The sequence below is a fragment of the Cupressus sempervirens genome, chromosome 6, assembly GCF_028749045.1.
Source record: "Cupressus sempervirens isolate cs-2001-9-10 chromosome 6, ASM2874904v1, whole genome shotgun sequence".
NCBI lineage: Eukaryota > Viridiplantae > Streptophyta > Pinopsida > Cupressales > Cupressaceae > Cupressus > Cupressus sempervirens.
The window spans coordinates 136,106,492-136,123,754 of NC_143123.1; the positions used below are offsets into that span (position 1 = coordinate 136,106,492).

The 17,263-nt window shown below is 32.3% G+C and overlaps 1 protein-coding gene across 1 annotated transcript; it reads left to right on the forward strand.

Moving 5' to 3' along the window:
* The first annotated feature begins 7,909 nt into the window (after positions 1–7,909).
* On the forward strand, positions 7,910–16,220 carry LOC149551597 (F-box/FBD/LRR-repeat protein At1g13570-like). Its single transcript, XM_089790115.1, has 5 exons — positions 7,910–8,842; positions 8,939–9,218; positions 9,313–9,351; positions 15,558–15,637; positions 15,957–16,220. The coding sequence occupies exons 1-5, from the start codon at positions 7,910–7,912 to the stop codon at positions 16,218–16,220; spliced, it is 1,596 nt and encodes a 531-aa protein (XP_089646241.1).
* The last annotated feature ends 1,043 nt before the right edge of the window (positions 16,221–17,263 follow it).

A 17,263-nucleotide genomic window follows, 5' to 3' on the forward strand; every position in this document is an offset into this window, starting at 1 on the left:
AATGTTTAAGTGGTCCTTAGCAAGAGTTGAGAAGGAAATAGATAAATGTTTGAAATGTTTGAGATCTGAAAAAGGAGGAGAATTTACATCAAATGAGTTTGAGATGTTTTGTAATGATAGAGGAATTAAAAGATAGACATCTACTCCTAGGACCCCTCCACAAAATGGAATTGCTGAAAGGAGAAAGAAATCTTAATGGATTGTGCTAGGAAACTCATGATGGAGAAGAATGTTGCTTTGAAATATTGGAGAGAAGTTGTAAGTACAACTATCTATACCTTAAACCATGTGCAAGTCAAGTCATTCAACACCTTTTGAACTATGGTATGGATACTCACCCAATATAATATATTTTAAGATATTTGAAAGCAAGTGTTATATTCTCAAGGATTTCAAGAATGATAAATTAGATGTAAAAAGTGAAGAATTTATATTCCTTGGCTATTCCACAAGAAGTAAATCTTAAATAAGTGTTTAAATACTAACACTAACAAAGTTATGGAAAGTGCAAATGTGAAATTTGATGAATATACATAAGAACATGAGGCTGAAACTATGAAGGAACTAGAGGAATACAAATCATTTGTGTACTTTTATGAAGGTATACCTATGGATGAAGATGTTGTAAATCAAGTTGCAAATCAATAATAAGTTTCATTGATTGTCAAGTCACATTTTATGAATACCGAGTTGCATTCAGCAACTGAGCTACATTAAGGTGTTGAGTTACAGAATGAAGTTGAAGCACATTTTAATTCTGAGATTAGTATACATGAAAGAGATGTTGAACTACCTAATAGATATGTACATAGTGATTCAAAAGTCGAGAAACCAAATGAGGAAAATAGAGCAGAACTAAGATTGTCAAAGTATGTCAAGAGACATCTTCCTGTTGTAAAAATTATTGGAGATAAAGATCTGAGACCAATGACAAGGAACAAGTTGAAAAATGATACATGTTTTCTTAGCATAGAAGAACATAAAATATTGAAAGATGCCTTAGAAGATGTGGACTGGAGTAAATCCATGAAAGAAGAGATTGAACAAATTGAGAAAAATAAGACATGGACTCTAGTTCCTAGACTAGAAGATAAGAATGTGATTGACACCAAGTGGGTATATAGAAACAAGTTAGATGAAAATGGTAAAGTCACAAGAAATAAGGAAAGATTAGTTTGTAAAGGATATGTACAAGAAGAAGGGATGGACTATGGAGAAACATTCGCTTCTGTTGCAAGATTGGAAGGAGTAAGAACTCTACTTACTTACTCTGCATACAAAAGTTTCAAAGTTTATCAAATGGATGTTAAGTCTGTATTTCTGAATGGTATATTGGAGGAAGAAGTTTATATAAAACAACAAATTTATATAGAACAACCAAAAAGATTTGTTGATGCTAACAAAAAAAACATGGTATGTAAATGACACAAAGCTTTATATGGATTGAAGCAAGCACCAAGAGCATGGTATGAAAGGCTTCATAATTATCTTGTGATGATGGGATTTTAGAGGACTGATAATAATAATAATCTATACTTGAAGACATAAAAAGGAAAAGAAATTTTTCTAATTGAATTTTTCATTGATGATATCATATTTGAAGGTCAAGATACTTTATGTAAATCTTTTGCAAATGAAATGAAGAAAGAATTTGAAATTTCTATGTTTGGAGAGATCAAGTTCTTTGTGGGTTTGCAAGAACATCAGATGAAATATGGTATATACATCACTCAGTCAAAATATGTAAAGGAGGTATTAAAACCTTTTGGATTGGAAGATTCCAAGCCAGTTAGCATACCTATGGTGACAAGACATTAATTGTCAAAGAATGATGATTTAGTTGAGGTGTATCAAAAATTGTACAAGTCTATGGTTGGCAAATTACAATATGTAGTACATAACAAACCTAAAATTACATTATCTATTGGGATAGTTGAAAGATTCTTTGCTAATCCTAGGGAGAATCATTTGGTGCCTATCAAGACAATAATGAGATATCTTAAAGGAACAGAAGACTATGGTCTATACTATAAGAAAAATAAGAAATTTGAATTGAGAACCTACATTGATGTTGATTGGGATAGAAATATTGATGATAGAAAGAGCACTAGTGGAGGAACATTGTTCTTAGGAAAAAGTTTGGTTACATGGACTAGCAAGAAACAAAAATTGTATATCTCAATCTACTGCTGAAGCTGAATATGTTTCTGCTATAGTAAATTATACAAACATTATATGGATCAAACAACTACTCAAAAGTATGAAGGAGGAAATCACTAAACCTATGATACTTTATTGTGATAATACAAGTGCTATAAATATATCAAAGAATCATGTGATGCATACAAAGACTAAGCACATTGCAATCAAGTATCATTACTTGAGAGAGTTGGTTCAAGATAAAGAGGTGAAGATGGAATATGTTAATACAAAAGAGAAACTAGTTGATATCTTCACAAAAGCATTATCTAAGGATTCTCATGAGTATCTAAGAGGTAGAATAGGAGTGATACCCCTATCAAAGGCTATTTAAGAAGCATGAGAAGTATCCTGCATCAAATAAGATGATTGACATATGTTACACATTGATGCAGTGGATCTTAGTTTAGGAGATGCCTAAAGTAATCAAAGAGCTAGAGCTAAAAATTAGTCACAAGCTAGATGATAGAGAGAGAAACTAAAAAATGTTCATATCTACATATTAAGATGAAAAGTCTTTGGTATTGTTGTCAAAGAGGGAGAAATCTTGCTAAGGGAGATGAAAGAAAACATAAAAGAAACATTGAATACCTAGTAAGAGAGAGTTAATGTCAAAGGAGATATAAGAAGTGATCTAGAGGGAGTCATAAGGATGTGATCTAGAGGGAGTCATTAGGATTTGTTGATTGATTGTCTATTGATTAGAATAGAATTTTGGAACTTATTCAGAAGATGAAAAGTTGTTGATAGAGGGAGATATTTCAATACAAGGAATTATTTTCTTTTTGGTATTTTGTTGGTTGTACTAATTAAATTTGGTCAGTTTGGTTTTCCATCAATGCCAAAGAGGGAGATTATTGAAAATAGATTGATACAAGTATGAAAATGTGTTCTAATCATTATTTTGTCACTAATGTGAAACCTACTACTTGCTAGTAAGACAAATTTCTTAGATGATTTGAGTACTTTCATTTGTTTGAATAATAAAGAGGATTTGATCAAATGAGGTAACAATAGCACCTAGAAGAAAGGTTGAGTTATGATATGGAAAAGGAGTACAATGATCATTTAAGATAATGATATTATAGTGCATTGATAATCTACTTAAGGTTGCAAAGAATGGATACACTAATTAAGTTTAGAAGAACAAGTTAAACGAAGTATTTTTGCCAAGTTTAACAATATGCATAGTAGGTATCGAGAAAATTTAGTGTAAGCCAAGCAAAAAATCAATTGGAGATGAGAAAAGTCAAAGTTTAGTGTATGCCAAGTGATATAATGTAAGCTGAGTAAAGTTTAGTTGATGTCGAGTACTAGTAAACTTTAGTTCATACCGAGTGTTTTGATAGTGGATGCTAAGCAACGTAGTATGTGTCAAGCATCAAAAGCAAGTTAATGTCGAGTGTCATCATTATGTGAAAGATCATGGATTCAATGAATCTAAGCCGATAAGTTTGATTTCTTAGATTGTGTGAATTGTATGGAAGATAATCTTGATGAGTTGGTGGCACAGAATTCACGGTGAACCATTTTGAGGTGAATTCAAAGAGGAATAAAGAAGAAGTTTCTAGAAGGGAATAAAATTAAATGATGGGTAGATTCATTGAATTCTACCTAATCTAATCTAACCCTAAAATGGATGATGGAGGATGAATGAAAAAAGATCTTAATTTTTTTATTTATAGAGATGGTTGGTCAGAAGCAAAGGTTCTCATGTGTGAAAACCTAAGGAAGACAAGGATTCTAGGGTATTGCTTCATTCAATGACCTAAGAGAAGAGACTGATAGTGGCAAGCAAAGCAACAAGGCTTAAGGGTATGGATGCTTGAAGGGTGAACAAGCTATTAGAGCTAAAATGTGTGAAAGTCAAGTAGAATGGAGGACTAAAATTAGAGATTTGTAATCCACAAAATGAAGTTGTAAGTTGTTATCAGATCAAGCCTTACTATTACTTTCTAATAATTGTATCAGTCTAGGGTAAATCCTTTGGATTAAGGTTGACCTAATAGTCATCTGTAAACCCTTTAACTAGGTGACATTCCAAGTGAATGATCTAAAGTCCTCTAAAAAGGCTCACTCCTAATAGGGTGAATGAAATCCTTTAACTAGGTCACATTTAATAGTGTGCATTGTAACCTTTAATAGGGTTCTCCTTTCACAAGGAATCACTTTAAAAGAGTGAGAATGAGTAGCATGTTACTAGTGGTTTTTCCCAAATTGGGTTTCTATGTTAAATCATTGTGTCAAATGTGTTATCGAATCTGTTATGTTTCATGCTTATTGCAAAGTTGATTTGATAGAAACCTACAAGTTTAAGTGATTGAACGATTTAATGGATGCATGCATGATGAAAATGTTTTATGGATATGGGTTCACTAAATTATGAAAAGTTTTATTTGTACATCTGGACATTGGATAACTGATTCCCCCCAATTATTGTAAAGAATTCCAATAATCCCAAAAAACCATTATCCCAACAGTTGAATTGGGAGCATAGAAATTGGTAAGGATCCATAAAAAATTATCTCTAATGTGATTAAAATAGGTACACAACATATTACTCTCAGAGACAAGAAATTCACCTTGAACTATATACTCACTCCCAAAAATAGCTACCTCTTAAGGCCCTTGGAGAGTTGTAATCCCAAATTTTACCATTCATAAAGAAAGATAAATTTTCCACTTTTTCTTTAGGCATGTTTATTTCTTGTACCAAAAGAACATCCAATTTATGATCTCGAACAACATTTTGAAAAATATCCTATCTATGAGGAGCATTTAATCTTCTAATATACCATGACATAATCTTGATTTGGAAATTTAAGAATGACTCTCCTAGATGGTAAGTTGTTCACCATCTGCAATATGCACCTTCCTAGCCAACTCTCTAGTTTCCTTATTATACTTCCTACTTGGGTTGAATACTTCTTATGACTGGCATCTAGTTTAGATTTACTCTTACTTGCTATACTAAAGAAAGGGCTAGAGGTTGAAAAATTATTCTTCCTATGATTAACCTCCACCCACTAGTTGTGTAATCCATCCTACAACTCCTTCACAAATCCAATCCTTGAAGAATTTTGCCAAAAAAATATTTTAGGAATAATAGAAACATAACTCAAAGAGAAGAAATTATCCATCTTGACCATTAACCCAACCATCGAAGTTGGTTTCCCTTTGATTCCTTGAAAATGATTTTCCAAACCTGACACAACAACATGGAGTGATCTTTCTCCAACAAGTTCAAATATCTTCCTATACTTGTGATCTTCTAGCTCTTCCACCAACTTCGCTTCAATCCCCTTAACAACTTGAATGACCAAATTACCCATATTTTTAGCAAACTCTATCAAATCATCTATTGTTGATTCCAATGGCTTGGCTACTATAGGAAAAGGTGATGACAAAACCACTGACACTCTAGGGGAAATCTCCAAGACCTCGAAGGTGGGCTAAGAAAACATCTTATCCAGATCTACTTTACCTTCCAGTAATAATGGAAGAGAAAGACTCTCCTTACTTTCAAGTAGCAAAGGAACACCTTTTGATACCTAATGAAGCCTTTCCAATAAGCTACTATCAATGTAGAAACTGGTCATAACCTTTTCCATCAAAACAAGCTTAGAAAGATGAGCAAAAGGGGGAGCACCAAGGAGTGAAGAATTTTCTATTATTGGAACTTCCTTACACTTCTTCTAAGGGTTTTTTTTGCCCAATCACTAGTTTTATTGCACACAAAGAAAGAAAATGGGAGAGATTCAAACTCAACTTTCTATTCAAACTTACCCTATCTAGAGTTTATCGATATGACAGAAGGGAGGTTCTAAAGTTTGCCAATATTGACCCAATCCTTGTGAATAGTAGCTTGGATTTAGAACTCATACTTGCGTCAATAGATAAAATTTCCCCAAAGCATCATGCCAAGCCTTTAAAGACTTATGCATTCCACAATTCTAGAGGAGGCCTAGAGATCTCACCCATACCAGAATTGATGTAAACAAGTTTTCATCATAGCTCCATTGAGGGGTCCATTTGTGAAAGGAAAGAGCCATCTTACCAAACATCCATGACCCACCATAGAGAACATAATCACAATGAACTTTATTAACAAACTCAAAAGAAAGGAAACCCCTTGGTAGGGCTACAATCTCCACATGATCTTTGAGCTGTCATTTTATTTTGAAAAATTTACAAATAACTTCAATATTAAGATGAGCTCCAAGAAATTTACCAATGAGAGTCAATGCTAGCAAAGCTATCTAGTTTAGAACTCTGCATTCTAGCATCCAAGCTATATCGATGCATCAAAAGGGGGACTTAGCTTTGGATTCCCCAAATAGGCCAAACCATTTATTGGATTCTTCTTCCACCCTAACCTAGCCCGGGTCTCTCACCACTACAGTTGGCAACAATAGGATTTACAGAAGATTCCTCTTTTGATAGAGGGTCCTTGGACTCTTGAATATTCCCTAGAATAGCCTTGGGCATCGAAAAAATGATAGGGACATTCCTAGTGGAAAGATAAGCCCCTACTCCCCCCTCCCTCCCACACCCTTGGTCGCCCATTCTATTATGCAATATACCCACAACCTGCAGAATGATAGGGGAGCCACTAGCCTACAATTGACCACCATTGCCACCCACCAAAGCCTGATTCAAATTCAAAACATTCCCTACACAAGATTTTTCCATTTGATTTAATAAATCTGTTGTAAGAGATCATAGATGGAGTAATTGCCATAGAAATATATACTTTCACATATTTTATCTAGTTTGATATTGACAAGAATGACCCCTTACAATATATTATATGGACTAGGTAGTCATTCCACATTGTGAAAAATCTTAAAGTTGATTAGTTACAATAATTGATTAGCTTTTAGGAAAGAGCCTACAATGCAATGGTTAATTGTGAGCCTCTCATTGGGGAGGTCTTGGGTTCAAATATACTTGAGATTAACACATAAAGTAATTAATTTTAATAATAATAAAAAATAATTAGACTTCGGCCAATTACTTTTCCTTAAAAAAAAAGAATGTTCATTATTTAATATTCTTAATTAAATCAATGCTTTCAATAGTACACTGTCTATATTAATAGCAATAATTATTTGAAATCTTTATCTATTTTAACTATTAGTTATCTATTATAACTTTTAAGATACCCAATATAACAAAATAGTTAGAACAATGTTAACTCAATAAAAGACTAATAATAAAATATTAAAATATAAAAGAACCATAAAATATTTATCAAATTAACCAAAATTAAATTTCCTTATTCAAAAGAATATACAACCCTCCAAATTTGATACAATAATGATTTTATTTGATCATAACTTCAATCAAATATAAAGGGTTTTGTTTGTTTTTAATAAGGTGGACTCTTGTCTCTCCTTAAAGAGACTTTAATGCCATTAAAATGGTTTAAACATTTCTTCCTACCCAGTTTGTGTGAAGCATTTCTTTACGCATTGTCTAGATTATCCTTTATGAAGTGCTTTAAGAATGAAATCCACCACTCCGATTCGCAGTACAAGGCAATAGATATTCATATCTTCAGCATTTACGATCACACACTCCATTTGTGTATGCAGTAAAAGATTGCAGATGGTCTTAATTCGTGATGTCAATTAGTTAAGCAGCTTTCTGCAGTGGATGTTGATTCTGAAGGAGTTGGTGATATATTTGGACTGGTGGGTTGCAAACAATGGCGGCAGAGGAAGACAGGCTAAGCGACCTGGCAGATAACATACTCTCTTATGAAATCCTGTCAAGGCTCTCCTTGCGAGACGCTATTAGATCTTCCATCCTCTCGACCAGATGGCCTTCACTCTGGACTAAAACTCCCCATCTTCAATTCTCTAAGGAGTTCTTCGCTTCCATCTGCCCAGATAAGTACACTGACATCATAGATAATATTCTTCAGCAACATTCTGCACCTCTTACAAGCTTTAGGTTTGAGCCTCCATTTCGTTGTAAGAGCAACACTGAAAAAATGAAGGAATGGATTGAGAGTATAAGGGTAAAAGGGGTGAAAGAAATTAGTATAACAAGTCGTTTCATCCCAATGATACAAGTTCCTGCTACTCTGTTTGCCTGTCAGACGCTCACTGCTTTGAAACTTGAATATTTAGGTTTTACTAAGTTTCGCGAGTCTTGTCTAGGCTTTCCTTGTCTCGTATCATGTTACCTACACTACATTGTTGTAGAGACTGATAAAAATATAATAGGAAATTTTATAACTCTATGCCCACAGCTTGAAAATCTGTGGCTCAGTGAATGCTATGAGTTAGAGGACTTGAAAGTATGTGCTCCACATCTAAAATATTTGAAGGTTTTATACTGCTCCTTCCAAACGTTGATTGTGGATTGTCCTCAACTGATGCAACTTGAATTGACCGGTTGTTATTTTGGTGCTTATATGGAAAGAGACAATAGTTGTGGAATATCTGCATTTAAGGTGAACTGCCCTACATCTCTCTATGATGTCAATGTATCAGAGTTTTGGTTACTTGAAAGCATGTCAACTGCCGAAACAGTGAGGAGAATTTCAGTTGAAAAATGTGAGCTGCCTTGTGTTTCTAGTTTCCTCAACACACTGAGTAATTTTCCCAACCTTGAAAAGTTGAGCATACGTGAGGTAGTATATGCTATTATATATGTCTATTTATGTTTTTATCAAGAGCATACTTTATTCTATCTTTTCTCTGAAACATTGACTGTTTGTGTACTGCAGTGTTCTGTAGAAGAAAGAAATATGGCGCCAGCAAGAGAGATGGAAAGTGGATCAGACTTCAAGTTTTCAAATCTCAAAGAAGTATCTATGGACTTTGTATGCACGATGACTGGTAACGAAGTGGAGATGTTGAATCTTCTTGTTGGAAATTCTTCTTCCTTAAATATCGTGGCAGTCAATCTTCCAAGCTGTTGTCCAGAGGTCAGGAATCAAATTTTAGAAATGAAAAAGGCTTATGCAGGGTTGGAAATAAGAATACTAGTGGACCAGAAAGAGGCAAGTGCTGCACTTGATCATAACAAGCTTTATATTGAGTTGCACATGGAATAGGCTTATCACTGAGACTGTTTACTTTTAGTTAATTTGAATACCAGATATTAGCGGGCTACAATCGGTTGTCATTGCTGTTTTGTGTATGAATTTTCTTGATATTGAGTTACATTAGAATGGCCAAAGGGTGAGATATCATAGTATTGAGACTACTTATTAATATTCGCTTTGAATGCTAGCTCTTTGCAGGCTAAAATGGGTTATTTTGACTGCCATTTCACTACGGTGGATAGTTATTTTTCTAATGCAATTGTCACTGAAATCTTAAATTAGCAAATACGTATCTTGTTTTAATCGTTCAAATGCCAGCCATGCACCCTTCAAATTCTTCTAAACTTAACTTACATAAATACAAAGATCTTTTCTCTCTTTGAGATGATTAGAGGAGAGGACCCAGTACTTGAACGGGTTCTAATGGTTGTGATAGGAATTGTTCATTTGATAACTACACTTACTGACTTAATGTCCAACCTTTTTGACAAAATTGTACCAATACTTGTGATTTTAAAGTTGTTAGTACATTGATGATTACACAAAATTGAATGAAAATGTACCTTTTGTTCTAAAAACTAACCAATGATGTGATGCCACATCAGCTGTGCAACTATGGGTACCCTTTTTGTACGATCAATGGTCTCACTTTTTATTTGGGCCATTTTGGACAACTTGGCAAAAAGCATGCTGATGTGGCATCATATTTGATGATGTGGCTCTAAAACCTTAGTTATAAGCAGAGGACTTGCCAAGTAAGCTGCTGTAAAAAAAACGGAGTGATTTGAAATTTCCACATAGGATTTTGAGAAACATGAAGTTAGAGTGCTCAAGTACAGGGTCCTCTCCCCTATATGGAAATATGTTTTAGGAATTTATACAATTAGATTTAGACTATATATATTAATTACTATTTTCTCAGATGTCTTTGTCAAATTTTTGATTTACAGAAAATGAATATTTATCGATTTGATTATAGTTTTTTAAAAGCTGTATTCAATATATCAATGGAGCTGTATTTTCAACAATATTTTGTTTTCAATGATTTGCTTGTAGTCATAATCAGAAATGCTTACATTTATTTTTATTTCATATAATTTGGATGAAACTTTTTGGTGCATTAAATTATGTATTTGATAATTAGTTTTTGTTTTTTAAATCGTTAGCTTTTTCCTATTGCTTAATGGACTTTGATTTTATTTCTATCTTAGTTATATGTATTCTCATGTACAATTAATTTGTTCATACTTTTATATGTATTCTTGAAAATGAAACTTTACATTTATTATCTTAGATAAACTATGTCTTGTATCAAATTGGATATATATTAATTATTTAAGATATTAAAAAAATATTGTATTAAAGAATACAATATTTTAGAATTATATGATATAATTTTTACCAAATGAAGTATTTAATACATGTATTTGTGATGATCAAATTATATGTAACATCAAGTTTATTCTTCACTATCTTTTGTACAACTAATTATTTTATCTCTTCATATCTAACTTTGAATATTTGTTTCAAATTAACATAAATTAATTTAAGTTTATTTTCACCCGGTTTTATGCATTTGTTTAATAAGTCAAATTCACTTTATACTTTTGATGACCTTATTGATCCAAGTACTATGATGACTTTAGTATTCTGTTAGTGTGAACAAGTTGGACAAACTTTGTGAAGTATACAATTGCACCAAATACCATTATTGAATGGTCAATTGCCAAGCTGGACACTACAAGAATGAAAATAAATAGAGTCAAGGCTATTTTTTAAGTTGAAGTCAAAGCTAGAATTTGGTCCAACACCAAACAAAATTATTGTATTAAAGAATAACATATTCTAGAAGTATATGATATATTTTTTACCAAATGAAGTATTTAATACATGTATTTGAGATGACCAAATAATATGTAACATCAAGTTTATTCTTTAGTGTCTTTTGTACAACTAATTTGTTTATCTCTTCATATTTAACTTTGAATATTTGTTTCAAATTAGCATAAATTAATTCAAGTTGATTTACACTTGGTTGGATGCATTTGTTTAATAAGTTAAATCCCCTTGAAAGTTTTGATGACCTTATTGACCCAAGTATTCTAATGACTTTAGTATTATGTTAGTGTGAACAAGTTGGACAAACTTTGCGAAGTATACAATTGCAACAAATATCATTATCAAATGGTTAATTGCCTAGTTGGACACTACAAGAATGAAAATAAATAGACTCGAGGATATTTTTTAAGTTGAAGTCAAAGCTAGCATTTAGTCCAACACCAAAATAGGCACTAGTATATGGAAAGTGGCATATGAGTTTGCTCAAAATTCATACAATTGTATTATCATGGAGGATTAAATTTGTAAGCTAAAAGCCCTCATGCCCTTGGAAGAGGAGAAATAGAAAATGCAAAGTGCTTAAGGGAATTTTACTTTTTTATATATATTAAAAAGTAGTCGAGTTGGGGGTTGACCTAGAACCAAAAATAAAATAAGAAATTGTAAATTAGTTGTAAGTTGTTACCATATGATTAATTGGAACACCTTTCCTTAATATCAAAAACCCCCAAACTAAGGTTTTTCTACACTTACTATTGTTTATAACTATGAAATTGTCTTCATTATACAAATAGCTAGCCTAATAAACCGCAATGGGCATTAAACAAGTCTAGTAAATATCAATATAAAAAGCCTCTTAGGCTAACAAGAAACTACCTATCATACCAAAAAGTAAAAAAGAAAGTACAAAAGTAGGAGCTAACTCTCCTTTTCTTTTATTTCTTAGATTCTCCAAAAGTAGGTGCAATCAATCATTCACTTGGAAAACATACACCGAATGGGGCATCTCCATGTCCTTTTCATTGGTAGTATCCTCTTTGCTTTCCTATAATAGGTGAAGGGTAGTCATCGCCAAATACATCGCCTACACAAAAAAGTTAGCAACCCTATCATATTTATCCACCAAGCCCCCATTCTTCTTGATCATGCTAGTGATGGACTCCTCTAACTTAGAAATGTTTGATTTGCACTGAAATTTATCAATTTTCTTCATGATGCTTCCCTCCTTTTGAATATCACTTCCTATTGTATTCCCATCTTTTTGTTCATCACCTCCTATAGGAACCCCCCCTTGAGTTTGGCTGCCCAAATTTACCATTTTGACCAATGAAGTAATTGTGCCCTACTCATCCATAATCCCTTCTCTCCCAAAATCTGGAGTATTGGCTTCAATTTTGAAAGTATCAGACATCTAGAAGGGCATAGGGCTATCATGTTGGTCTTCCACGACCTCTTCATCCTTTTCTTCACTACATTTCTCATCCTCCTCTTGTTCACCATAGTTCCTCCTAGTGGCTTTCATTTTAGGTATAGGGCTATTTTTCTTTCATGAATTATCAATGGACTCAAAATTATCAGATTTTTCCTTGTCACAGTGCTATAATTGATCACATTATTGCACACTCTATACCTTTTAATACAAAGGAAAATAAGATAATTGTTGAAAACTTATGATAAAGTAATGCTACCTCTTTGAAAAATGAATACTATCAGGTAAAAGTACAAAGTTGTGTCACCTTTTAGGCTAACTTTTTTGAATGATTGAATTTGAGTATTTCTATCCAAAAAAAATCTTTCTTCAACATATGATCTAGATAATTTCACTCTAGCTAAGTTATATATGGTCTCACACTTTTCCAATTGGAAATGTTTATTTAATGCATGTTTTATACTAGTTTGTATCCAATTACTAAAGAAATAAAATTATTTCAGAAAACTAATGCTTCAATAACTCTTACTATTTTCTATGATATTTTTTTAATAACATATAAACACCATTTAATAGAGCTCAAAGTCAAGAATATTCTCATATAGAATTGATATTATTTTAATTAGATAAGGTGTATTATAATTAAAAAATTCTACAAGCATGTATTTTAACATTCAAAAATATGTCACTTTTGAGAAAGAAAAAAATATTAAATCATATCAATTTTAAAAAAAAATTATATGACGTTGTAGAGGAGAGAGTCCTCTTTTAGAGTGTATAATTTTTCTTTTGGTTGTAATAGATTTTTTTTGAAAAAGGTGGTGGGAAATGAGAACTATTGATTTCATGTGAGTTGAAATTTGAATCATTATAAAAGAGAAAATATAGTTCTAAAGTCAATTTTTGTTTTTGATTGTTCTAGCTATATATGTTATCTATAACATAGTCTAAGATCAAATAGAAATAAGTTTATTTTCATATAATTTTGTGGTGAGAACTAAACCCCTAATTTTTAGCATTTTTCAACAACTAAAAAATTATCTATCAAAATTAAGAAAACATATCAATTCTTATTTCAAATAATTATAAAAAATTATAATCCTAAACTTCATCCATTTCTACACATTTCATTAGTTTACTTCATTTTCAAATTCTAAATAATAATACCAGTTTTATGTCATTGAAGGTGAACAATTATATTTTTGTTAGCCTTTTCCTTTGTAGAAGGGTGACATAGGTTTGTGCTTTTACCATAATATCAATATATTATTCCGGATGCCTCATTTATATCATTTTCCCATTCTATCAATATTTATTCTTTGTTTCTAATATACTGATGTATTTCTATATTTTATCTTGTCTTCATATGTATTCATTATGGCTTTAAATTTGTCATTACATATAGTTGCTTCTCTCAATTAACACCTTTGTATTACATGATAGGAATTTATTTCTTCTACGCATTGTTTGCAACATATATGGTAATGTTCCAAGACTATCATATATTGTTATTGTTTTCTCATTTCAATGTATCTACAAAATTTTGTGTATATTCTAATATGTTCATTCCTTGTTTTGGTTCCCATTAATTAATCACAAAAAATAAATATATTATTTAGTAGTCTTGCATTCACATGATTAACTTTAATTTTAATATAATAAAATATGTACATAGTCACCACAAACCATTAGAAAAACTAATTTTATTTCTTAAAAGGAATTTTAAAAATTCTTCAAAAAATAAGTATTCCTATTTTTTTAAGTTTTTAATTTATTTCATTATTGAAATTATATTTTTAAAGAAAAAAGATTACAATATTCTTCAACTAATTATTTATTAAAAAGTTACTTAACTCTTTTTAAAAAGTAAACAAATTAACAATTTTCTTTAAAAAAAGTATTCCTAATTTTCTTAAGATTAGATTTGATTTATTACAATATTACTATACTAATGATAAAGTTCCTTATAAGCTCATTAGAATTATAATATTTAAAATTAAAAAATATAGTGCTACTTTCACAACAATGCTTTGGGTGAGTAGGAGTCCCAACCTTGACCTAATTGGTGAAAACAGAATAGACTTGCAATATAAGTCAAAATTTGACAGAGTTGTTTATAGAGTTTTTTTTGTTTGGTCATTCCATGGTAGAAGAACATAACATAAACATTTTCATTTCTGTTCTATGCAACGTTAAAGTAGTAAATGTCTAAAATGCATTACAATAGTCAACCACAGTATACAAAATAGTATTTATATGAACAAAGGGTATCATTATTATGTTTTAAATTTAGAGTTTAGAGTCATCATGAAAAATATATTATCATATACATTACAATAATAGAAAATTTCATAACTCTATGCCAACAACTTTAAAATATGCAGCTCAATGAATGTTGTGGGTTAGAGGACTTCAAAATATGTGCTCAATATCTCAAATACTAAAAAAATTAATACTGTTCCTTTCAAACATTAATTATGGATTATCCTCAAGTGATACTTGAATTGATCAGTTGTTATTTTGGTGCTTATATGGAAAGAGACAATAGTTGTGGAATATCTGCATTTAAGCTAAATTGTCGTACATCTCTCTATGATGTGAATGTATCAGAGTTTTGGTTACTTGAAATTCTATCAGCTGTCGAAACAATGAGGAAAATTTCAATTGAAAAATGTGAGTTGCCTTGTGTTTCCAGTCTCCTCAAAACACTGAGTAATTTTCCCAACCTTGAAAAGTTGACCATACGTGAGGTAATATATGCTATTATATATGCCTATTTATGTTTTTATCTTGAGCATAATTTATTCTATCTTTTCTTTAAAACATTGACTATTTGTGTAATGTAGTATAAGTATTTTTTACACAAAACTAATGCACATGGGGCTAATGGGAACTAATAAGTTTAGTCTAGAGAATTTATACAATTAGATTTAGACTATATATGTTAATTACTATTTTCTCAGATGTCTATATCAAATTTTTGATTTATAGAAAATGAATATTTATCGATTTGATTATTGTTTTTTTTAGTTGTATTCAATTTATCAATGGAGTTGCATTTTCAACAATATTTTGTTTTCAATGATTTTCTTCTAATCATAATCACAAATGTGTATTTTTTTTTTTTGATGAATAGTCATTTTCTATTAATAAATAATATACTTAGTTCCAATTCACAAAAAAAGGGTTGGGGGATACAAGATCACCCTGCAAAAGTTCACATGGCCAAAGCTGGAATCAACAATTATTCATCAAAAAATATATATAAGAAACTACCCTCAACAACCAAAGCAATGCCAACTGAGGGGCAATCATGAAATCCCCAATCATCCCTAAGATTGGTAGGTGGGTTGGGAATAATCCAACCATCAGTAGAATCATCGGGGGCTTGGTCTATATCTTTGGTATCAATCTGTGAGGGTGACATAGCCAACTTTAGGAAAAAGGGCCATTTATAGGACACATGCCGAGCACCAAGAGGGGGAGCCACCAGGCCTAGGGACCAGCCTGTGCCACCATGGGGCAGAGAAGCTGAGCAGTGAGGCCAACCACCACTGCCACAACTCGAAGAGCAGTGACAGGAAGCCTGCGAGTGTGGCATATGCAAGCAATGGCCCTTGGGCAACGTGGTATCAAATGAAGGATCAGGAGGTACTCTGGCAATTGTACAGGGAGCATTACCCCAATGATTGAGAAGCTCCTGAAGGTGAGCCAGCTCCAGAGCCACCTTATTGGCTTGTGTTTGAATCTACATCATTACACTATTACAAATACATTCTTTAGTTTACATAGCAACATTTATGTCAAGAAAATTGTGAGTGAAAAGAACAACATTTCTATCTTTCCATAGAGTAAAAAAAAATTCATCCTAAAGGTATGTCAAATCTAGGTAAATTTTCTAGGAAACTTGGGAGAATCACCCAAGATAACCATATGCCAAGGAAAAGGTTCAGGCCAAAATGGCTTAAAGAAATCATTAATCCAATGCCAATAGTTTTGAGCATGTCTATAGAACCAAAAAATATGCAAAAATGACTCTGGCTGCCCACAAAATGGACACTGAGGATCCAAAACCCCAATATGCTTGTGCCAAGGCCCAAGGGGAAGACCTTGAAAAACCAAGCACCAAGTAAAATGAGCAATCTTTGGTTTAGTAATGAAACTCCAAATAGTGTCGAAACACTTTCTCCACTGAGAAAGGGAAGACTGCAAATGTTAGTGCTAGTTGAGGGTATCCACCATCAGTAAATGGGGATAAAACCATAGATACCCCAAACTTTGCTTGTAGCTAGTAAAGGGAGTGGCAGGATACCACTTCCAATCTATCCACCAAGGTCAAACAGACTAAATACCCAACTTGTGAATTACGTGATCTGGAATTGTAGAAAGCAATAGATCATAAGTTTTTCAATCTAAATGGGCAAGACAAAACTGGACTTGCATGTCTTCCCAAGATCTGAGACTCATAGAGGCCCTGGAAAAGAGGTCCTTAGGTGTCTTGATGCCATGTTTGAAAGAAAACAAAGCACTAGCACTTTGAGTCTTGACTAGAGGAGACCACCAAATCTTATGTTGGTTCAAAGAGAGCCCATCAGAAAACTCATCACCAGACCATCGAAGTCAAGGTTTAATAGCTTCCCAAGCTTTCCATATGCTCTTAATAATAAAAGAGCCATGTATGTGGACTAGTTCCTGCATTATGAGAAGGGTTTGAAAGCCAATCCCCTTTCATGCAG